Source organism: Cynocephalus volans, chromosome 11 (assembly GCF_027409185.1).
Source record: "Cynocephalus volans isolate mCynVol1 chromosome 11, mCynVol1.pri, whole genome shotgun sequence".
NCBI lineage: Eukaryota > Metazoa > Chordata > Mammalia > Dermoptera > Cynocephalidae > Cynocephalus > Cynocephalus volans.
The window spans coordinates 125286620-125310222 of record NC_084470.1 but is presented as its reverse complement, the minus strand read 5'-3'; the positions used below and the strand labels follow the sequence as shown (position 1 = coordinate 125310222).

Here is a 23603-nt window from a genome sequence, read left to right as displayed (position 1 = left end):
GAGGGCTGGGGTGGGTCCCCTCCACTGAGCACGCGGGAGGGCAGTTCGGGGTGCAGATAGGCAGCTGCCCAGTTACCACGCAGCTGTCGAAGCTCAGCTACAGAGATCCTACCCTGCTCCCCTTTTCCCTCATCGGCAAGATCTCAAAAGTTTTTCCCCACTACTCATCCAGTCCCCAGAAATCCCATCTGATGGAGAACGTCTGCCACCTTCAGCCAAAGTGGGAAAGAGGGGAAACTGCTGTGAGGCTTAGTGGCCTCTCCCAAATTGCACCTCCTTCCCTTCCCTCCTTAGGCTGAGCCAGTCCATTCCCAGTGAGGGCTCTGGTTCCTGCTCCTCAAGCCCCAGCTTTAGATGCCTGAGGCTCCCCGTGCAAACTTCAGGCTCTATGTTCCGAGAGACTCTTCTGAGAGACATGGAGCAGAAACCAAACTACAGCCTAATGGGTGTAGACACATTTTGTTCAACTCCTTTGCATTTTTAATAAATTGATCAAACATGTACAAATCAGACTTTACATACAAATTTAGACTTTCAGCTTCTGTTTTTGAAAGTAGAGGTGATGGTATCTGAATACCAGAATTCTTATACCTAACATACTTCATTTCTGTATTTTATCCATCTAGTTCCTTCTGTATTTGAAGTTTTCCAACTGCAGGCGTAGGGCCATGGAATCAGTAGGATTCCCACATCAGATCCCACATCAGTCACTTACTAGCTGTGGGCTTTAACCCAGTTATTTAGCTTCTCTGGGCCTCAGTTTTCTTATCTGTAAATGAAGATAATAGTACTGCAACAAATGTCAACCTACAAACTCAGGATTGCAAGACATGCTGATCACTTTACTCTTTTCAATAATTAGGTTTTTTCCTGTGCTCCAACCTGCTGGGAGGGCAGAAAGTTCCATTTCCTCAAGACTTAGGGGATCCCAGAAAGTAAGGTATGACAGTCTAGTTGCTCCAGCCTGCAGGGGTCTCTTGCAGCCTAGGGGCTCCTGCTTCCTAGACATGTGTGGTGCAGGAATCTGGCAAGGCTGGAAACCTAGGGCTCAAGGTTCGAACTCCCATCCTTGCTGAGACCTTGTCATCTCCCGAGGGCACTGCCATGACGATGTGCTCAGGGTCTCAGCTGTTCAGGGCATACATCATTTTCTTTCCCACTCCCAGTCTGTCTCACCTCTTACTTGGCCCTCCAAGACCCACATCCTTGCCTTTGCTCATCAGGACACCTGGCATTGTCTCAGTAGACTCAGGGTTGGTGCCTGCGGGAAGCTTCTGTTTCCCATCCAGAGAAAAGGTAGGAATGAGTGGGGGAGGGAGAGAAGGACTACAGTACAACAAATTACTCTGTCCCATGAGTAATAATAATACTTATCTTCGAAGGCACTTTACCCTCTGCCCACCTCTTAAATATTTCCAGAGTTACACACACACACCTCCCCCACTTGCCCCTCGGTTCTTTTCTCATTTTGTGCATTCTTCCCTGGTGATCCAGTCCCAGAGCTGCAACTCTGCAGTGGCTCCCAAGCCCTCTCCTCCAACTTTCTTTGGGCTCTAGAGCCCCCAGCCAGACTGTTGGATATCATCATGAATGGCATTATCAGGATGCTGCACATTGTCATGATGACTCAAAGTGAATACACCTCAAAGTAAACTCTCAAGCCAGAAACCTGGGAATCCCCAACTCCTGCCTCGTCCTCACTGCCCACCTCTTTAGGCAATAAGTTACAGAGACAGGCCAGGCCTACCTCCTAAATAGCTCCTGACTTACCCCTGTCCCCTTCTCCCACCCCACTCACTGCCACAACTTGAGTTCAGCCTCCGTTGCCTCTTGACTGGATGACTGTCCCCTCACTGTTCCCGGTTCCACACTCTCTCCACGCTGCCACTCAGACCCCGAAGTCATCTTCTCAAGGTGAATCTGCCCAGTCTCCTGGATCAACAATCTTCAGGAGTGCAATGGTTAATTTTAGGTGTCAACTTTGCCGGGCCACGGTACCCAGATATTTGGTCAAGCATCATTCTAGATGTTTCTGTGAGGGCATTTTTTGGATGAGATTAACATTTAAATCAATAGACTCTGAGTAAAGCAGGTTACCCTCCATAATGTGGGTGGGCCTCATCCAATCTGTTGAAGGTCTTAATGGAACAAAGCCTGACCTCCCCAGAGAAAGAATGAATTCTGCCAGCCAGCTGCCTTTGGATCTGAACTGCAGCTCTTCCCGGGGTCTCCAGCCTGATGGTCTACCCTGCAGATTCTGAGCTTAACCATCTTTCACAGTCACATGAGCCAATTCCTTAAAGTAAATCTTTCTTATATACATATATACCATTAGGCTATATATGTTTATAATAGCCTATTGGTTCTGTTTCTCTGGAAAACCCTGACAATTAGCTTCTCTTCAATTTCAAGATAGAAATCTTAAACCTTTAGCCCACAAGGCTCTTCAGTCAATTTAGTTCATATAGTGCCATCGTACAAATAAAAAGAAGCCACCCCTTCTAGGCAGACAGGTGCAGGCACGGGGCTAGGTGGGTGGAGCATAGGTGAACATTTTTAGTGTGGTGCACAACCTGGACAACCGCACGGAGCCTCCCTGCTTCCTGACGGGCCCCTACCTGACACTTTAGCCTCCTCTCTCTTCCATCTTCTGTCCCCTTCCCTCCTCTTCATCCCATCCCTCCAATTCCCTGCAGCTCCTAGAATCTGCTGTGCTGTTGTACAGCCTGTCACTGCTGTGTTGCTTCCTCCTCATACCTCCCAATTCCCATGGCACTGCTTCCTCTGGCCCAGCTTGCGGACCCTCCCCCCGAGTCAGCCTCCACTGTCCTGGCCCTGGGTCCTAGCCCTCACTTCACTGGTACTTGTCTAGATTGGGGAACCCTCCAGCGAAGGGGTTTAAAGTTTGATCCACCGTGCTGGACACTAGCAGATGTTCAATGAGTGTTCATTGAACAAACGAAAACAGGGAAGAGTGAGTGAGTGAATGAATGGATGGAGGGGCGGGGATGCACCGGCTCGCAGTGAACAGTAGGAGGCGCTCGGCGGGAGCGGGCTCCTTTCCTTTAACCCGCCGGAACTCAGCCGGCGACCCCCGGCAGGAGGAATGGGCTGGGGCCGCGGGAGGAGAGGCAGTCCCGGCTCGGCCAGCGCGCCTGGGCTCGCCTGGGCTCCGCAGCGCACGGCGGTGCACAGCACCCGGGCAGGCGACCCGCGGGGGCGGGGAGGGGCGCGGCGTCCCCCCGCCGCCTCCTTCCGTTCTTCCACCCCGGGGTCTCCGGGAATGAAACCTGCCCCCAGCCAGGCCAGAGCGCGCGGATGAAAGGCGGCCCTCGGACGCGACAGGAGCCTCCTCCCGCCTGGGCTGCGGAAACTGGCAGCGCCGGGGGTGTCCCGCCACGCGGGCGTCGAAAGCGGGAGGAGCGGGCCGGCCTCGCCCCTGGAGCTGCTGTCCCCGCGGGACACCCAGCCCTGCTGCCGCCTCGCCACCCCCGCGTGCGGCCCCGCCCCGACCCTTGGGTCGGAATCTCGAGTCCCCTCTTGCATCTTCCCCTCTTTCCTCTGGGCCTTGGTATGCCCCAGGGGACAGATGTCTTGGGATCTTTAACATTTGGGATGCTGCAAATGCCGAAGTTAAATGAAATACCTCCGGGGCGGGAAGGCCGGGCGGAGACTCGGGGAGAGGGAAGGTGGCCCGGACGATCGGGTCCTGAAGCTGCGAGGCGGGCACGGGGGGCGCGGGGGCAGGCGGGCGGCGCCGGAGCTCCATGGGACAGGTAAGGGGGGAGCTCGACGGCGGGCTCCCCGCCCCGGGCGCACGGTCTTCAGCCTTAGCGGAGGGGACCCCCACAGGGAATAGGGTGACTTTCCCCCGGGGGCGGGATCCGGACTTCCTGCCCAACAGGCGCGTTTCCAACTCCGACCTTTCTCCCCCGACCTTCCCCACGCCTGGGGACGCCCGGCCGGGGTCCGGAAAGCCGCAGAGCAGCCAGACAAAAGGAGCGAAGTCCCGGCCGGCCCGGGGTGCAGGGCGCGGTGGGGGAGGGGAGCGGGGGGACGGGACAAAGGGGCTTTGGAAGAAGCCTGGAGGTCCGCTCTCGGGGCGCGTTCCCGGCTGGCCTGCAGTTCCGTCCCAGCCCACTCCGCCATCGGTGGTTGGAGGCGAACACCTTTCCCGGTGGGCAGAGAGGACAGCGGAGAAAGAAAAGTCAGGGGGCCGTCGCCCACCGTCGTCACTTGGAGGGTCCCAGGCTATTTATCTCTCTTCGTTTTTCCACTGTCGCTCTAGCAGCTGACCATTGATTCACTAATTCATTAAGTAAAATGTTAGGAGGGCCCGAGACTGTACTTTGCTGGGTGCTGTTGGGAACATGGAGATGGTAGGACCGGAGTGACATGGCGGGAGGGTTGGTTTGCCAGCCACATTCCAAGCTTCAGATTCACTGAGTGTGAGTTTGGGGGAGCGAGGTGTCTGAGAAGTCCAGATCACCAGCGCAAACGGCGAGGCTGATCACCTGTACTTCCCTCCCCTGAATTCGGAGATGGTGCATGACCCCAGGGTAGGGGTTCCCACCTGGGCCCACGGGCACCCAGGCATCTCTGGAGAGAATTCAGAGAGTTTGTAAACTTAGATGGGGAAAAAAGTAGTCTTTATTTTCAAGAACTTGAGCAGAAATTTAGCGTGGCCTTCAGTTATGATGGCCATCAAACCACGGTAGCATTGGCAGTACCTGTGACTTTGCCATTAATAGAATTCACAGTTTCATATCACATAGCCGCTGTCTTGAAATGTTGTTTACACTCATCGCTTACATGAAATTGCCCCCTGCTAGATCCTGTTTAATGTTAATAAAAAAGCATATATATATATTGCTATGTTTTTCTGCTTTTAGAGCTGTATTTCAATATAATTGGTTCTCTTAGTGATTGTTTTAATTTTCTTTTATGCATTAAAATATATGAGCTATGAGTTGATTCTAGAAAGTATCACAACCCCCCACCTGGAGCTGGGGAATGGGCAAGGTAGAGGAAGGGCTACTTATGCTCAGAGTCAACCTCTCTCTGACACTGGAAGAAAGGGCCTAACCTAGAGGGGGAAGGTGAGGGACTGCTGTATTGGGGAGGACTGGGGGAAGGGCAGGACTGCAGGCTCTTTGGGAGACCCGAAGAGCATGTTCCCCATGGTGGGGAGGGGGCAGCGAGCGGAGACTGTGCCCTGTTAGGGCCCCTCAGCCTCAGCCTGGGGAGAGAAGCAGGTCAGCCTGGAAGACTCTGGGGCTAGCATTGTTTGGAAAGAGGGTGTGTACAGGAATGTGAAGGTGTGCTGCCTGTGTGTGGGGGGAGTGGGGCCTGCTGGCGGAGGGGAGGTGGCCCAGAGCTCTGCCCCACAGGAGATGCTTGGTGGGAGCACACTTCCTTAATCCGCTCTGCACTGAGGGCTGGGGAGTGGAGACGGGGGTCTTTAGGGACTGGGGGAGGGGAAGCAATCCAAACATGTGGAGGTGCTGGAATCTGGGCGGGGGCGTGGGGGGAGGATCAGAGAGTGGAGGAGAGGAGGGTGACGGATAAAGACTTGAGGGGTGCAGCTCGCCCACCCGTGCAGTCTACCTCTGGGTGTTCCAGCCTGCTGGGGACAGGCAGCAGTCAGCCTTTGCTCTGCTCCCCCCGTGAAACAGGCTGGGCTCCACTCAGTTTTCCATTTGCTTGAAGGTCTATGGGGTGGGAGACCTGGAGGTTCATTTTTTTGTAGGTAACAAGTTCCATTTTGGTCTCTGGACCCCTGCATTTGGTAAGTGGGCTTAGAGCCTGGAGTCACAGCGGCCTTCCTGTGGAGTAGGGGACAGGGCTGGGGATCGGGGTGCTGGGGGATGGAAGTAAATAATAAACAAGAAATGATGGCCTTGATGCCACTGGGGAGAAATGACTGGGATAAAAAGAGAGAACAGCCTAGGCCTCCCTCTCTAGGACCCTAGGGCCTCTGCGTATGGAATTCCAGGGTGGCTGCCTTGCCTGAGGTTTTTAAATTCTGATTTGGGAGAGATGAAACTCAGGCCTTGGTCTCCATTTCAGTGTATGGGGAGGAGCCGTGACCCATCCCTGTCAGTTTATGAATTTCCTGCTGGTGTTCTCGTGGAAAGTGAACATTTCACCCTGCTTTTGGGGCCTAACATACCTCGATTTCTGGAAAGGGAAACTGAGGTACAAGGGAGGCAAGGAGAGCCAGGATCAGGGCAGGCACCTCACAGCTCCCACATTGCATTCAGGGCCCCTGAGGCCATGAGGACATGACCCCTTTGGCTTCCTGTGGGATTCCTCCTTGGGGAGCCCCTTTTTCCCTGCTTCCCCCCTCCCCCCGGAAGTGCAGAGGCCCGGAGCCGCCTGCCTGTTCAGTCGCAGCGGGATTAGTTCAGGGAAGGACTTGCTCACCTGCCCCTCCCCTCTGACTCAAGTCATAACAAGTAACCTGGCTCCCCTGGCCTGGCAGCCCGGGAGGGACAGACCGGCCAGCAGCGTGCGGAGAGCTACAGCCTGTTCAGAGAGAGCACAGGGTGGCCAGCCTGTGGCCTGGGAGACCCTGAGGCGACATGCGAGGCCCTTCGACCCCCTGACCTGGGAGCAGGGGGTGTTTGCCAAATTCCTGGACTAAATCCCAGAAGCAGGTGAGGGCGGAGCAGGGTGGAGAGGATCTTTGGGGCTGAGGGGTAGGCTGGCTTGGGAGCGGAGGGAGCCCAGGAAGTAGCCATCACCCCTCCCCGAGCCCCCACCAGCGCATATATGGGGCACAGGGATCTTAGGGGGGTGCTGGTGGGCTTAGATGCGAGCATGGATGGGGAACCTGTCCCCGTGGTTCCCCAGGTGTTAGTTTCCACCAGAGAAAGGGCAAGCAGAGATGATCTGGAATAGAGAGGCCCGGGACCTGGCTTTGGGGGTCCATTTGTGATGGGGGAGGACCCCCAATGGCTAGAGGTTCCCTTCCTCCGTCTATCCCCCTTCTTTCCTCCTCTGCCTTTTTCTGGGACATTGTTCAGCCAGGTGGGCTGCTTCTTACGGCCCCTTACTGGGGCTGGGTGAGAGGAGCAGGAGCCCGGGGCTGAGGGTGTGGATGGTAGGAAGGGCCAGGAGGGGCCTCTGTGTGGGGAGGGCTGAGGATGTTACCTGAACTGCCTTTACGCAAAAGCAATGCCTTAGACACTTAAGACCCCATCCTCCTGGGTGGAGGTGGCCTGAGCCCTGGCTTGTGGACTCTGGGGCACGTTCCCCACACTGGGGCAGGGGGTGGGGATGGGGGGAAGTTTGGCAGGGACAGATGAGTGGGGTCTGCTACGTGACTGCGTGGGTTTCCTTCTCAGCCTGACATTGTTCCAGACGTCCACATCAGACCAGGGAGCTAGAGAGGGCCTTAGATACTGTCTAATCACTGTGCACACGAGGAAAGGAGGCCCAGCAGAGGCCCAGCGAACCAGGTGAATTCCCGGAGGTAACACGAGCAGTAGCAGGACGACACTGGAATCCAGGGCTCCGACTTCCGGTCTTGTGCTCTTTGCCCTACTTGGAGCAGTAAATTAGCCCAGAGTGGGCCCACATGAGATTGGGACCACCGTGAAAGCCTGTGCCCCCCCCTTGACCCTGGCAGTGAGGGACTGGGCTGACCTGGGGGTGGGGGGAGCTGGAGAAGAGAGGAGGTGGCTAAGGCACCTCCTTGTCCTTGTAAGTCCCCACTCCTCTGCAACAGTCTAGGAGCCCCTGAGAAGCAGGGGCTGAGTTGTCCCAACTTTTCAAGGCAACTCCTCAGTGGTTAATAATTAGCAAGTGTGCCTAATTAGTGGCTTCCCCTCCCATGTTACCTCCTCCCGTTTTCCACAGCACAACTGTTCAGCATGCTGGCTGAGGCTCTGCCTTGCTTCCTAGCTCTGGCTGGGTCCTGCCCCTGGCTTCTGGGAGGGTCAGAGGATGCCCAGGGTGGGTAGAAGGCTGGGATTGAGCAGGCGGAAGGAGGGGTGAGCTGCCTGCTCCTCTGTCCTGTTCTTATCTCTAGGAGCCATAAGGGTTTGGGATGGATGGCCGGTGCAGAGCTAATAGTCACCCTGAGTACTCTGGGTTTCCCGGAATGTGTGGTCAATTTCTCTCTTTGGCATGTTTGCAAAGGTTCCACATATTTTTTTCCTTTTTTTAAAAATTCTACCATGCATTCTCTAGACTTCCTTGGAGAACTGAAATTCCAAAGTGCAAGATACATATTGTTTTCAGAGCTGTATTCCTAATCGTTGCTGCCTATGGTACTTTGATAGGCTGTGTTGTTTACGTAGGTCTATGAAAGCTCTCGATTGTTCCTGCTCTGTCTTGATAGTCAGAGAGGTTCTGTTGGGTACCTGGCTGACAGCAGTCCCCTCTCCCTCTCTCTGCCTTGCTTTGTGGTCTGCTTTCCCAAGGCCTACTTTTCTGTCCTGTTGGCTGCCCTTGGAGGGGTGGAGCCCCCCTCCCCCTCCCCACAGCCCTGTGCTTTGAGGAGGCAGGATAAGCTCCAGACAGAAACTCAGAAGGACTTTTGGACTCTTGCTCAATGGGCTGACTCAGTAAGGAGGTGGCTGGGTTCTCCTTCCAGACTGTCCGCCCAGGCTCCACCCGCCCCTCCCCACCCCTGCTCTAGCCAGCAGCTGCCAGGTCCTGGCCAGCTGGGACCCCGTCTAGGGTGTGGGCTTGGTGAGGAGAGCGAGGCAGGGGGCACAGGTGTTGTTTGGGTGACTGGTGCCGGCTGGGTGACATACAACTGGGATTGCACCCGTGCCACCCAGGGAGACAGAGGAGCAGGTGGTCTCCTTTCTGTCCTTGGGCAGCTTCTGCTCTGGGCACTCTCTCCCTGCAACTTCTGGAAACCCTGACAGACCCCCCGGGTCTCCCCTGGCTGCGGGACATAGGCGATCCAGGCTCACTCCCTCTTGAGTGGCCTCCAAGGTATCGTGGTGGCTCTGGGGTTGCTTCAGGGCTTTGGGACACCTTTTTGTCACAGAGCGGCTGCACCTGTCTGCAGATGAATAACCCAGGCTGGGGAACAGGGCGGCCTGGGCTTTGATGGCCCCAGACTAGGGCTTTGGGCCAGTGCCCTGGCACTTCTTAAAGAGCCCTCACCCACTGGGGCAGCAGGACATGCCTCGTGCTTCCTGGGTGGTCGGGCTGAAGACAGCCATGCCCCACAGAGACATCTCCTTTCTCCTTCCCTTTCCTGCTTGCTTTGTCACCCATCCTATTTTTCTTATCCCCTTCCTTTTCATCCTCTCTCCTTGTTGTCCTGCTCCCCAGTCTTGGTGGCTCTTGTGGCCACTACTGCCGTCAACTCCCTTGGGCCTGGGAGGGCTGTCCAGCAGGGAGCTAGGCTGGGCCTCAGAGAGCCCACCTTCTCTTAGGCAGCCCCCAGGGCCAAGAACCCCCTGGTACCCCCACAATCGTTCCAGAAACACAGCCCTCACTTCCATTCCCCCTGCCATCGAGCATCTCTTTCTAAACTGTATGGAACCAAGGAGGTTTACATATAGCTTTTTTCTTATCGCTCTTTTCTCTTAAAAGCTGGGGAAACTCCAGGCTACCTACACATCCTGGCCCAGGCTGGGAACAGTGTCACCCCTCCCTACCCTGTGCCCCCTCCTCCCAGAACTGCAGCATGGAGAGTAAGGATGAGGTCAGCGACACGGACAGCGGCGTCATCCTGCAGTCTGGTGAGTGGTTTGGGGAAATCCCACCGCCCTGGTCCCCGGCCTGACTCCTGAGTCCTGAGTCCCCAGGCTCTAGGGCTGGCCAGGTGGAGACTCCCAGGGCTGGGGGGAGGGGCAGTTACTGGAAGGGCCGGAGCCTCAGGCATACATGCACTTTTCCTCCCTGGAGGGGTCTAGCCTGGAGTTTTGGTCCTATCTGGAACAGGAATCTGCAATGTGCGACTTTAGCCCTGGCGGTTACTAAGAAGTGGAAACATGTCATGTGGCCAGTGTAAAGGTCCTGGCTCTCTGGCCAGCCCATGCTTGTGTGCCTAGTCTTGACAGAAGACAGGAGAGAAGAGGCTTGTGTGTGTGCATGAGAGAGGGAAGGAGAGAGAGGAGGCGGAGGGGGAGGTGCAGAGGGAGTTCTGACCGTGCAGCCCTCCTGCCGCAGCTCGCTTGATGGGACGGCCCTTCCCTCTGAGCTGTGATGTTGCCTCCTTTGGGCAGCCAGGAAACGGTCCAAAGGGGTTATGACACGGGCCACTGCAACTAGCCCATAGCTTGTGGGCAGGCATGAGGCTGTGTGCGTGTGCGTTTGTGTGTGCACTCCCCTAGGGGTGGTCGGCAAGTGTCCGAGACAGGCTTCCCTGATTCCCTGAGCTGTGCCCGCAGGCCCGGACAGCCCTGTGTCCCCGATGAGGGAGCTGACCCACGCGGTGCGCAAGCAGCAGAGGGCGCTGGAGGCGCGGCTGGAGGCCTGCCTGGAGGAGCTGAGGCGGCTCTGCCTGCGGGAGGCGGTGAGCGGGCGGCCGCCACCCTGGGCTTGCTGACGAGCCTGGGAGCCACGTTTGGGGACGGGGGTGGGGGGCGGGGAGGGGGGGTGCTGAGGGGACGGAAACCCGTTCTTGAGAGAAAGCGGCCAAGGATCTGGTGCTCAGAGCCCCTCTGATGCCACGTTAGACCCGGGGGGGGGGCGCAGGCACGGGAATGAGGGACATGAGGGGCTGCAGGGGGACAGAGCAGACTCTGCCTGTGAGAGCTGTAACCGGAGGCGGGGTTGACGGGCTGCGCATGGCTCTCGGGAGGAAGTGATCAGAAGGAAAAGGGCAGGGAGTGCAGACTGTACCCTAAAGACGGCAATGAGACAACCGTGGCGGGGACGAGAGGAGCCCCTGGACGGGCAGCACGTGCGAGGCCGGGGCCGTGGGCAGGCCACTCCTAGCTGGCCCAGGGCCGGGCAAGGGGACAGCGGCCTACTCGACTTTGCTTCCCCCCAGGAGCTGACAGGCACCCTGCCCGCGGAGTATCCCCCCAAACCAGGGGAAAAGCCCCCCAGGGTCCGCCGCAGGATCGGAGCGGCTTACAAACTGGACGAGTGGGCCCTGCACAGAGAGGTGAGGCGCTTCCGCGGCCGGCGCACGCCTGCCTCCCCGACGGCCGGTGGCGGTGGCCCGGCAGCCTCCTCTCCACCCCGCACCTCCAACGCGGGCGCTCGGCCCCACGGGGGGCCAGGGACACCCACTCCCGTGCAGCCCAGACGGCCGCGGGAAGGTGTGCCGCCACGGGGGCCCCGCGGGCTGGGAACTCGAGGGAGGACACTGGGTTTGGCCCCAGTGGGCAGAGGATGAGTTAAGCCCGCGAGGCCGAGGCCGCAGCCTGTCCGGACAGGTTTCCCCGGCCCCTAAGGGAGGCTCTTTCTCAGCGTGGGAGGAAGGGGTGGGGGCCCCGGTGCCCTTCCCCGTGGCGCGAGTGGCGTCCATTTCCCATGGGCTCGGCCGCCCAGCCCTCTGGGGTCGGGAGGGAGAGTGTCGCACTTGGGTTCCCACCCGGCCCGGTTGGGCAGGCAGGCTGCGGGGTGGGAGCCTGCGCCAGCCTTTCCCACGGGCAGACGGGCCTGCTCTTGGGCCCCTCCCGCCACTCCGCCGTCTGCTCCACGTCCTGGACGCCGCTGGCTGCCGCCCTCTGTCCTCTGGGCCCCCCGCGCCCGCTGCCGTCCCGGGCCTCACTCCCGCCCCGTCCCTCAGGACCCCCTGAGCAGCCTGGAGCGCCAGCTGGCCCTGCAGCTGCAGATCACGGAGGCCGCCCGGCGGCTGTGCCTGGAGGAGAACCTGAGCCGGCAGGCGCGCCGGCAGCGGAAGCACGCGGCGCTGCAGGAGGAGAAGAAGCTGCAGGAGCTGCAGCGCTGCCTGGGGGAGCAGCGGCGCAGCAGCGAGACCCCGGCCGCCGTCGCGCTGCCCCTCGGCCGAGGTGAGCCGGCGCGCGGAGCCCCGTGGGATGGCGGGCGGCTGCATCTGCATTTGGTTAGCACCGCCTAAGTGCCCGGCACTATGTTTAATGTTGCACATCAGCTCCAGCTGGACAAACCTGACACCTGGGTCCACCCTGACCCCAGCCTTACCCCCGCAATCCCATCCCATGAGACCCTCTCCCCGACCTCCTTAGAAAACATCTCGCTCCTTCCTTCCACATCCTCCTCAAAATGCACCGTCTTCAAAAAGAAATCCTAGGCAGAAGGCATTCCTTGGGCTGACCCTGAACTTAACCCAAGAGTGTGTTCAATGGAGTACCCCAGCCCATCCTGCTGCCGCCCACAGGGCGATGGCTTAGGTGGGTCAGGGTAGTGTGAGTTGACGCACTTGTCCTGGCCTGAGTTAGGCAGCACAGGAGTCTACCATTGCTATGGGCCACTGATCACTGATTTGTTCCACGGGCCAACAGCTACTCTTGGGAGGCTTAGGTCGAAATCTGGCACCACCACTGTCACATCCCATGGTCCCCTTAGGTATATAGAACCACCCCAGTCAAGAGTGGAATCTTTCCACTTCTGTTCTCTGCCCTTACTGTGCCTGTGGTCCAACCTCTGGGTCCCTTGGCCCAGAGACCAGTGGCTGTGGGGCACCTGGTGAGTTGCCAATGCCTGTGGCCAGCCACGTGACATCAGTGCATCCAGCCTGGGGTAACTTCCAACAGGTGGTTCTGAGCCCTTATGTGGGATTGCAGCCCAAACCCAGCTTGTCAGGTCAAGACTTGTAGCCCTCCACTCCTCCATTACAATCCCCACTGTGTCATGCCCATGGCTTGATCTCACCTCCCAGACTCTGCATACGGGTCCCAGACCTCCCTGGCTGCATCTGAGGCAGTAGCCCTGCAGCAGAACTGGATTCAGAGGCCTCTGCCTTGATTTGGAGGGTGGCTGCTTCTCCTGCACTCCCAGGCCTATCCCTGCATATCGGTTCCGCTTTTTGCCAAGACTATTCTCCCTAACTGGGAACACTCAGATGGAAGCCTGAGGGCCCTTCCTGGTCCATCTGCCCATGATATATGCCTTGGGAAGGCAGTTATCTCAGCACAGTTCTCACAGATCCCTGCCCCCACCCATCACCTCTAATATAGAGTAGAAAGTGTGACCAGACACTACCCAGGTCACCTCCAGCAGCCAGGAGTTGATGACAAAGGAGGACGTGCCTCCATGTGACAGTTGACCCAGTAAACACAGAAGATAGTGGGGCTGACTGACCCAGGGCCAGGTGACCAGATTTCTCTCCGGTTCTAAAACCAGAGCTCCAGGCACGTCCTGTCTGCAGGACAACATTCTTTCGGTTTCTGAGGCTTTAATAGGAAAAAAATTCTCCATTCTTACTCCACTCTCAGTGGAGACCCCAGAACTTGACCTTGCCTTGAAAGGCAGCTGCTGACTTGGGCATGGAAATTGCTAATGGCCAACTTGCTTTGTGCTTGTGGGGAGCCATCAGGGTGGTGAGATGTGCCCTTGTCCCAGTTGGTCTCTGCCTGCCTGTTCTCCCTTCTAGCTCACACTGCTCCACAGCTGCCTCTGCCCACAGGTGCTGCCGTTGCTGGGAGCTTCTACCCATGAGTGAGGTGGTGGAGTGGTGTCACTTTGCTGCCGCCGTTGTGACCAATGATGCTTCTTGTTGGGAGTGGAGAGCAGGCTAGGACATGCTTGGGACTCTGGCTTAACCCTGTGTGGGAGGCAGGAGGCCAAGGTTCTGTAACCTTCTCAGGGCACTCAGCCCAGGAGAAAATAGAGATGTGTGTGGGGAGAAACACCTGGAGTAGCTGCTGACTTTTCCAGATTCGCATAAAGACCCTGCTCTCCTTCAGGACCTGTTCTCCACATGGGCCTGCAGTCCTGGGTCCCAATGTTCTGCCTTGGGAGCTCAGAGGCAGTTCCAGACAAGTAATTCCTGTTTTGTGGCTCTTCTGCCCAGCTGTGCTCTCCCAGAAAGGAGGAAGTAGAGAGGGAATAATAATTTGTTAGTAGCTAAAAGGTGTTTTGAATTAAAAATGAAAAAAAGAAAACAAACAAACTACAAAAAGGACACCCCCAAACAAAAGCTCACCCCGCCCCCTTGGGTCCACACAAGGGTTATTCAATTTGCGAAAATAATGATGCCAGGTGAGAGTAAGTAGCCAGTACTCCGCAGGTGGCAGGGAGCTGTCAGATGTTGAACTAATTTACTATGGTGAACTTGATGGGGGCAGCCCTAGCACACGCCTCTGCAATGTGTGAGGCACTTGGTCTGCGTTTGTTGATTGACAGTGCCAGCCTTTAGCAACACTCTCGAACAGAATTACTGTGATGATGGACGTGTTCTGTATCTGTGCTGTCCCGTAGTAGCCACTAGCTGCATGTAGCTGACTATTTCAAATATGCCTAATATGACTGAGGAACTGAATTTTTAATTTTATTTAATTTTTAAAAAGTAGCCACATGAAGCTGGTGGCCGCTGTGTTGGATGGCACAGCCTTTGAGAGTGCTTATTTTGTGAGTGTAATCTGTGTCATTACCCATCCACCCAGGGTCTCCTGCTGCTGCTGTAAGGGAGAGTTGTACTAGATGGAGGGCAGGGCAAGGCTGAGCCAGGGCTGGGTTGGGACAGTGGAAGGACAGCGAACAGCCCTCAGGAACCACTTGTGTTTGGCTAGCAGATCCAGGTACCTGACCCAGCCCACACCTCTGCAAAGGCAACGTGTCTCTAGACTTCTTTACCTTGTACCTCTTGGTGTCTGAAACTCTGATCTGCTTGTTCTTAAGACTGGAGGTGATAGGGAATGATGTCTTTCTTCCCAGACCATATATTCAAACCAAAACACATGACTCTAACCCTACTTGTGTTGCCGGGCCATGACAATAACAGTTCCACAATTTCAACTTGATATTTGCAAAAAACAAAAATCTTTTCTCTCCTGGTATTTGTAAAAGATCTGAGGCAGGGAATCAGAATTCAATAAAGGGGTGTCCCCTCAGTCTAACCCCACAGCAAAGGCTCATTGTGAGGCAAGCAAAGCATGGGCTACTCTTGAGTCAGCCCAGCTCCCTGTACCGCATGCCCTACAAAGTTGCAAAACTGCTTTGGGTAAAGTTTGTATTTCATTTAAGCTGTGGAACAATGGTTGGCACTTTCCCATAAAGGGTCAGATAGTAAATGTTTTAGGCTTTGTGGGCCATGTGGTCTGTATCACTGCTCGACTTTGCCATTTTGGTGCTAAAGCACTGAGACAAAGCTGTAGCTATGTTCCAATAAAACTTTATTTATAAAAACAGACAGTGAACTGGATTTGGCCCACGGGCCATAATTTGCAAGGGATTTCAAGATGGTTGGAACTGTGTGCTTTTTTTACCCAACCCGTCCGAGACTCGATTTCCTCGGAATTGAGATGATAAAATCTACCATACATGGTTGTTATGAAGATGACATGAATTAATGTATGTAATGTACTTAGAAAAGTATCGGCACAATAGAAATGTTAGTAGTATTCATTTTTTTCTCATCTTCATTCTGAAACACAGTTGAAAATGTTTTAAAGGTTTTATCTAGGTCACATCAGCTCCCATGAGCTCTCAAGATCTGAAGGTTTAAGTTTGTCTAGGGGGATGGCAAAAATGAGCTCCCTCTGATTTCCTGGGTGACAACTGCCACACTCCCATTTCATTCAGGTGACTTGCTTTATCACCAATTAAAGAAGCTTCCTAGGGCTGGCTGGCCAGAGCCTAGCTTAAATTGGCCTCACAGTCCCACAGCTCAGCTTCTCACCGTGCAGTGCTCTTGTTGCCAGTAACACAGGAGTTCTCAGATTTGGGATACTTGAGGTGACCTGCATTTGTGATGCCAGAAGACTATCAAAAAGTTAGTAAAACTTTTTTCATCCCAAGGACCTTTCAAAATGGCTCTTTGTCTTTCCCTCCCATGGCCAGGAAGCCCTGGCTTCTTTTGACAGATGGGGAAAATGAAGTTGCATTTTCCACTGAAATGGCTCATTCAAGGTTGCACAGCTAATGACAGAGTCAGGATTCAAATCGGGTTTCCTGTCTCCTAGCCCCGGACTTCTGATTTTTTTTTTCTACTTCCCAGTAATAAATTCATACTCACTATAGCATTTAGCACATTTTCTGAAAGTGGGTGCTGTCCTGGGGGAGGGACCAGGCTGCTCAGTGCTCCTGGTTACTCATATCTCTGGGTTAATTTCCTTACTTCCCTTTCTTCTCTGCTCTTTGACTTTTCCAGAGCTTAGTGTCTCCAATGACAGCTCCCTGTCAGATGGGCTACTCCTGGAGGAAGGTAAGAGGGATGGTTTGGGGACTGTCATCAAGCCCGGATTCCTCCTGGAAGACTTTGGGGCTTTGCCAGAGTTTGCTAGTGAGGTCCTCAAAATGGGGAGCGGAGCTTCTGATGAGCTAGCAAGGGCAAGGGTTCCAGGCTTAGGCTCTTTGCTTCGACTTGATGTTGATTTCCATGTGCCCCTGCACATGCTCAGTTGAGGATGGGGAATGTGCTGACCATCTCCCATTCTAGAAGCTCAATCATTTTGATGGGGAAGGGAAAGGCAAATTCCAGCAGAGCCCATCCACCTCAGCTGTCCCTCCTTCAGCCTGGGACTTTATTTCAAGATGCACTGGTCAGAGCCAAAGAACAATCTGCCCACAATCATTGTCCTTTTTGAAAAGAAAGTAGCATTGGGGGAGGAAACACAAGTCTATAGACTAAGAACCCTGTTTACAAACCCTGAGGATGCCGGTATCAAGGTGGACCAAGAAGCTGGTATGGTTCTGTCCAGGGGAGTGCCCAGGCCAGTAAGGAAATAGGGCACATGGGCATGGCAGGAACAAGAAACATAGGTAAACCGAAAGCTAGCTGTGGAGACATGGCACCAGGAGCAAAGGTTAAAAAGTGAAGCATCTTGAGCCAGGGAGAATCAACCTGGGGAAGCTTCTTGAAGGAGGAAGGTGTAAAATAGGGCTGTGAGGGAAGGAGTAAGTCCCAAGGAGAAGAAAATATGGTTGAGCATCTGGGGCCGGAGCCATGGCCTGGAGCAGTTGGACAAGCCAGCCAGGGAGGGAGAGCAAGGCGCACAGGCCTCGGAGGTTCTTGTTGGGCCGGTTCCCCCAGCCTCTGCCCTTACCAGGTTTCTTTTACCCCTACAGAGGAGTCCCAAGTGCCAAAACCTCCCCCAGAGTCCCCAGCCCCACCTTCCCGGCCTCTCCCACCCCAGAGCCTTGAGGGGCTGAAGCCAGCAGGACCTGAAACTGGGGGCCTGGAGAGGGCCCCAATCCAGAACAGCCCCTGGAAGGAGACTAGCCTGGACCACCCCTACGAGAAGCCCAGGAAGTCTTCAGAGCCCAGCAGCGAATCCAGGTCAGGGGAGAGGAAGGGAGGACCAGGTGCAGATGGGAACTGTGCTGGGGGTGGCCATGGGCTGGGTTGGGCAGATGGCAGCAGGAGAAGGGGAAGATCATCCTCTCCTTAGTTGTGTGATGGTGGACGTGTGAGCTCTGGTAGCTCCCCAAGGGTGCTGGCAGTTTGCACCTCTAGCTTGGAGCCCCCTTCCAATGTGTCCCCATTGCTCTGTACTTCTCGAGCCCATAAATGAAGGCATTCCTGCACTGACCTATCTCCAATCCCTTTGCAGCAGCCCAGCCACCACACCGCAGGATGGGCCCAGTGCCTCCAGCTTCTGGCTGCTGGAACCCGCCTCCTACCACATGGTTCCCATCCGCAGTATTCCCGGCCAGTGGCAGGGCCGTACTAGCGCCCCAGCCACCCCCGAGATGCAGGGGAGGAGGGGCCAGTCACAGTCTCTGAGGTAAGTGATAGCCCACCCCAGGAGTGCAGTGGACCCGCCATCCAGAGCTTGCAGTAGGAGGGTGGTGGCTCTTAGGATACAGATGGGACACCCTGGGTGACACATGGCTAGTGCCTTGGCTTCTCCTTAGGGTCCCATCTTGGGGCATCTCTCAAAAGAGTCTGCACCACCACCAGCAAAGCCAAAGGCAAGTCATCCGTGAAAAAAATTGATTTCTTCCAAAAACTCCAGCTTTGCCTTTTTTTGTGTAACTTGATTCAAGTTTTCTACCCTTGCCATGTTTTCTTGTGCACTAGATTATTGTTAGTTATTCACAATGTGCAACTCACTTTTTCCGTTGATGCACAGTAGATTCTCATTATTTGTGACAGTTCTGTTCTATAAACTTGCTGCAAACACTGAATTAGCAAATACTGAACCTTTGCCCCTAGGGGAAATACAAGGTTAGGTTCCCACAAGCCTTTGGTCACATTTTTCATCAACTAATCAATATATAGCCTTGCTTTATGTGAGTTTCTGTTTAAAGACACCTTATTAAATCTGTTTTGTTGGTTCATTAACACTGAACTCCCATCCAGTGGCATTGTAATTCATGCCTGAGTGAAGCTTCTCTAGCACACGTATTTTCTCCATAAGGCACATCAGAGCCATCTCATGCTTAGGAACTTTAGTACTATGTTTGGGGCCATTTTAAACAGCAAAATTACCAACCCAAAGCACAAAAATGCAAAAATGCACACTAAATAAGTAGACCACAAAAAGGACACTTTGTTACAGTATGAAACTTAAAGAGAAGGCACAACAGGCCTTGTTCGACCTCAGCTGGGGATGTGCATTTAAAGGGACTCAGATTTTTGGCTGTTCTGTGCGTGTCTGTGAATGACCACAAAAGCACTACATATATTGATTTTGGAATTACAAATAAATTTTAGCAATTAGGCAAATTTGCAAATACTGAATCTGCGAATAATGAGAATTGACTGTATGTTACTTTCCAAGTTATCTGCTATTTGCTAATAGTTTAAGTGGCTGAGTTGTCATAGGCAGGCTGGATTCTTTTGTAAGCTTAAATTTGCTTGTCAGGCAGCACTGGACTAGGTACAGCTTGGAACAACTGGTCTCAAATAAAGCAATGAATTTTATATTTTATGTACCATCAGGGTCATTGCATAAAGCACACGGTTGTGCAAATTAGAAAAAGGTGGACTCAGCTGCATGCCCAGCGAATTAGTAGAGCGAGGGTCCTGTTGGTCCCAGCTGCGCGAGGCTCCCTGGTGGACATGCCAGCTGTCATGCACTCAAGTTCGATTTTTGACAGGGTCTACCCGAGCAGATTCAGGAACACAGTGCACGCTTCTAAACTGGCTGAAAACACGTGACACTGAAGTAGCGTGTTTTACACCCACCGCAAGTGTTGGAATGAAGCAGGAACACATTTGCCCGCAGAGGGGATGTGTCCTCTCCGCCCATTAGGCCAGGAGGGAGTTGGTTCGTTTGCACGGGGGACGTTTGACCCAAGACCCGTATGTGCACAGGTGATGCCTTGGCCTTGAGGTAGAGCGTCAGCCTCACCTGTTTGAACTCCATGCCCCCGGTGCAGAGTTTCTGCCCCCCGGACTCAGTGCGGCCGCTCTCTCTCTGCAGGGTGGATTCCTTCCGCGCGGGGCCGGAGGGCCGAGGTCGCAGCGCCTTCCCCCGCCGCCGCCCCACTCACTACACGGTGGCAGTGCCGGACTCCTGCTTCCTCCCAGCCAAGCCCCCGCTGCCCCACCCTGCCTGCCACTCCTGCTCAGAAGACAGCGGCTCCGACGTCTCCAGCGTCTCCCACCCCACCTCGCCGGGCAGCAGCAGCCCCGACATTTCCTTCCTGCGGCCCCTGTCCCCACCCGAGCCGCCTCCGCACCGCGGGGCCCGAGGCCCGGCCGGCGCCAGAGAGCCGGCCGCGCACTACCCCAAGCTGCTGCTGTCCCCCGGCTACTTCCCGGCAGGGCGCTACGTGGCGGTGGCCGAGAGCCGCCTGCCCCCGGGCGAGTGGGAGCTGTGTCGCGCGGCCCTGGGCCCGGCCCGCCCGGAGGACGGCGCCCCGCTGCGCTGCCAGCGGCCGGTGGCCTCCCACAGCCGCGTCGTGCGGACGCCCTCGCTGAAGGACAGCCCCGCCGGCAGGGGGCTCAGCAGGGCCGCCGTCTCCGAGGAGCTCAAGTGGTGGCACGAGCGCGCACGCCTCCGGAGCGCCCGTCCCCACTCGCTGGACCGCCAGGGGGCTTTCCGGGTCCGGAGCCTGCCCCCCGGGAGAGAGGGCTTCGGGCGAGCCCTGGGATCCCGGACACAGGTACGGCTGCTCGGGGGGACACCGGGCAGGGCAAGAGGGGGTCGCGCTGGGGAAGGGCTGCAGTTCCAGCGGGTCCAAGACATCCCACCAGCAGCCCTGGGGCTGGGTAATCCCCAGCTAGGAAGAATGGGCCTCGGAGTCATTTCCTCTTGGCTTTGGAAGGTGCTCCTGACTCCCCGGGGGTGCCTGCTGCTTTTGTGTGCTGTGCCTAGCTAAAGAGCAGCACGTGCCTGGGGAGGCTGGTGGACATTATCCTCACAGGGAGCTCCACAGACGATCCACAAAGCAGTGAGCCTCCTCATAATCAAACGGCCAATCCAAATTCAACCCCCACATTTCCTGACTTGAGGGCCCAGGACATGGCGCGAGTCTGGAAATGTGTTTGAAGAAGTGGAACCTGTGGTTGGCTGTCCTGTGACTGCCTTCCTGACAGCCCTCCGCAGCACCAAGCTGAGGAGCAGGTGGCACAATAGTTAGGGGCACGGTCTCTCAGACTAGGCCACCGGGTCCCCATCCCAGTCCTGCTTCTCACAAGCTAAATGACTGGGCTGAACCCCTTTGGGCCTCTGTTTCCCTCTGTAAAACGGGAGTACCCATCTCATAACGGCTGCTGAGAGACTAAAATGATTGGAGCAATGTGCAGTAAGTGCTACATAAGTGACGTGACTTTCATCTGGGGCCCCCAGAGGTCAGGGACCGGGTTGGTGGGTAGTATGTAGGACAGAGCACCTGACACCTGGTAGGGGTGGCAGCCTTCATTTCTACGGACCCAGATTCTTCATTCTGGAAGTGGAGATAACACATGAATCCGTTCTTTATTCTTTGTCCCTGGTACAGAGGGCTCTGTAGGGGATGTACTCCAGAAGTTACCAACAGGCTGCTTCTTTGAGACCCCAGCTTCCCAGCAGGCCCAGCTGTGCGTCCCTCCCTCATCCCCCAGTTCTTGGCTGCAGCTGGCATCCTGGCCTGGCAGCACCCTGGCCCCAGTCCCAGGCTGCACCTTCCAGCTGACGTGCTTTTTCCTTCCTGCAAGCTTGGACCTGTCCTTGGAACAGGCCCAGCCCATCCCAACCTGCCAGACAGGGAGGGCGATGAGGAGTGAGCCCAGGAAAGGTGGGGAAGGAGCATGTCAGGGTGCCTGTCACACCCCAAAGGAACCTGGAGAGGAAAATAGGGAGTGTGATCCCTGGGGGACAAAGAGCCTCCCGGGGAGGCAGGGGCAGGGAACCAGGGCTGTGCAGCTGCTGCTGGTCAGTGTCCTGGAGGGGTAAGGGTGACGAACTGCGCTTGCTGTCCCGATGTTTCTACCTGGTTTGCTCACCACTTCTCCTTTCTTCTGACCCTGGCAGGTGCCCACAGTGTGTGTGCTCCGGAGATCACCTGAGGGAGCCCCTGTGCAAGTCTTTGTACCTGAGAACGGAGAGATCATTAGCCAGGTGTAACCAAGGCCCAGTGTGACTCTGTGTTCCGAATGCCTTGGCCCCCGCCGCTGGAAAAGACTGTTCATAGTGGGGCTGGGGCTGCGACCCTGACCCTTGAATGCCCCTTTCAGCTCCCCCACCCCATCGCAGGTCGATGACCTGGAGCTGAGACCTTTTATTATAATTTTTTTTAATACAAGTTTTTTTGGAAGCCCTGACCTGAGGATTTATATTTGTGATTTTTCCTCAAGACCCCTGTAATACGACTGATGATGCTTTATCCCCAAGTCTGGCCTACTGGACTAAAGGCCTTGCCTGTCTGACTGGTAGCATTTTTCTCCTCCTGCAAGACAAGTGGCTGGGGATGTGCAAAGCGAGGATGGCCCCCTCGGGGATTCCTCCAGTGCTGTGCACCCCAGTTCTGAGAACTCCCCTGGAGAACACCCCTGGCCCTCCTGTCCCGCTGTTCCTGGAGGCTGGACATGGCACACACTCGTGCACATGCCTCTCCCTCATTCCCCAGGTCTTTGGGTCCCCCAGTCTGGGCTGGGGGAGGATCTCGTTGTCCTGTTCTAATGTGCTCTATGATGCACACACATCGAGTGGTAGGTTAAAGGTCAGTATATCCTGGTGGAGTCCTGTCTTTCTGGACCCTGCTATTTTTCTGACCCCATAAATCCCTTCTAGGGTCCTCAGTCACTATCCCTTATCTATTCCCTGTGGGCTCCCAGACCTCTGAGCCTTGACTTTGAGGCTTCACCAGATTGTAGCACCAGGGGATCCGGGCTGGGGGCTGGCCTGTCGTGTTGGTTAGTGGGGAGCAGTTCACTCTTAGACAGCCACCTCTGGGCATTTTGAGGGCTTGCAGTCCCACTTTTCCTAATATCTTTTCATCATAGTCCTAAAAACCAATACCTTACAAATATTTTTGGAAAGACACCACTTTTGTGGCATGTTCTATTGGGGGTAGGGGGGTGGTGCTTCTACTCCCTGCCCAGCTATGCTCTTGTTCTGAGAAAATACTTACTTATATAGACATGGGGACACTTGCTCCTGAGCCCTGACGAGATGCTGAGTTTCCTTAGAGAGCATTAGTTCATTGTCCTGGCTGCTGATACTGGGGCAAGCCTGGAAGCTGCCTGTGCTAAGATCACCTGATAGTCCCAGGGTTCTCGTCCTAGAGCTTTCCTTGCTGCCAGGTCTGATATAGAGGTAAGGGTTCTGCTCCAACGAGAAAACGACTGAGTGGAGGCTAGAAGGGGCAAGGGGAGCTGAGTTCTGCCTTTGCCTGCATGGAACTCTCTCCCCTCCAAGTTCCCTGGACTGGAACAGAGACTGAATAAGCAGAAGGCTCCAAGAATTTTGATGTTTGAGGCCAAACTGGCACAGTTCTCCCAACTGGGAAGAAAGCGGTGTAGCCAACTGCATGAGGGAGCTGAGAGAAGAACCAAGGTGGCCCATCAGGAGTCTGGAGGAAAAGAAGGGAGCCTGTAGGGACGCAGCTGGTGTTTCTCCCCGTGCTGTCACCACATCCTGCAGCAGTCCTCACCTTTTGGCTTGACTCTGTCCACCATCATGTTTGAATGCCTTACTTCGGATGCTCTTCTCTTTTGGTTTGTCTCAAGCCCCTTCCCCAGTGTACAGCTGTCCCCACTCCCACCCAGTGTCCTTCCTGGAGAGAGCTCCTTGGGCTGAGCCAGAAGACTTCTGAGCACCAGCCTCCTCCCCCACACCCGAGCATCCTTTATCTTAACTTATTGGTCCTATATAATGCCTGGTGCTATTGCGAAGTGGCTGTGTCCTTGGCGGCAGGGCTAAACTGTGTGGGTTTTAGCTCCAAATACTTCAATAAAGTCTGTTCTTTGTGATTGGCCAAGCTGAGGATGAAGGGATTTTTTGTGTCTGTGCCCAGCCCCTCAGGATGCCTGCTCAAAGTGACCGAGTTGCCACGTCCCCAGCTGGTCTGGCCAGGTCCCTGGGGAGCCAGTGGGATGGGTAGGGAGGCGGAGGGAGGCTCTCAGATTCTCTGCTTCCCCAGCAGGGTGGGAGCAAGTGCAACCC

The 23603-nt window shown here is 55.4% G+C and overlaps 1 protein-coding gene across 1 annotated transcript; it reads left to right on the top strand.

Annotated features, from left to right (window-relative positions):
• The first annotated feature begins 6501 nt into the window (after positions 1-6501).
• Positions 6502-21779, top strand: INAVA (innate immunity activator). Its single transcript, XM_063114939.1, has 10 exons — positions 6502-6659; positions 9562-9710; positions 10362-10486; positions 10967-11083; positions 11714-11936; positions 16217-16270; positions 17134-17344; positions 17619-17792; positions 19437-20121; positions 21471-21779. Exons 2-10 carry the CDS (start codon positions 9656-9658, stop codon positions 21561-21563), a joined length of 1737 nt encoding a protein of 578 aa, XP_062971009.1. The 5' UTR covers positions 6502-6659; positions 9562-9655; the 3' UTR covers positions 21564-21779.
• The last annotated feature ends 1824 nt before the right edge of the window (positions 21780-23603 follow it).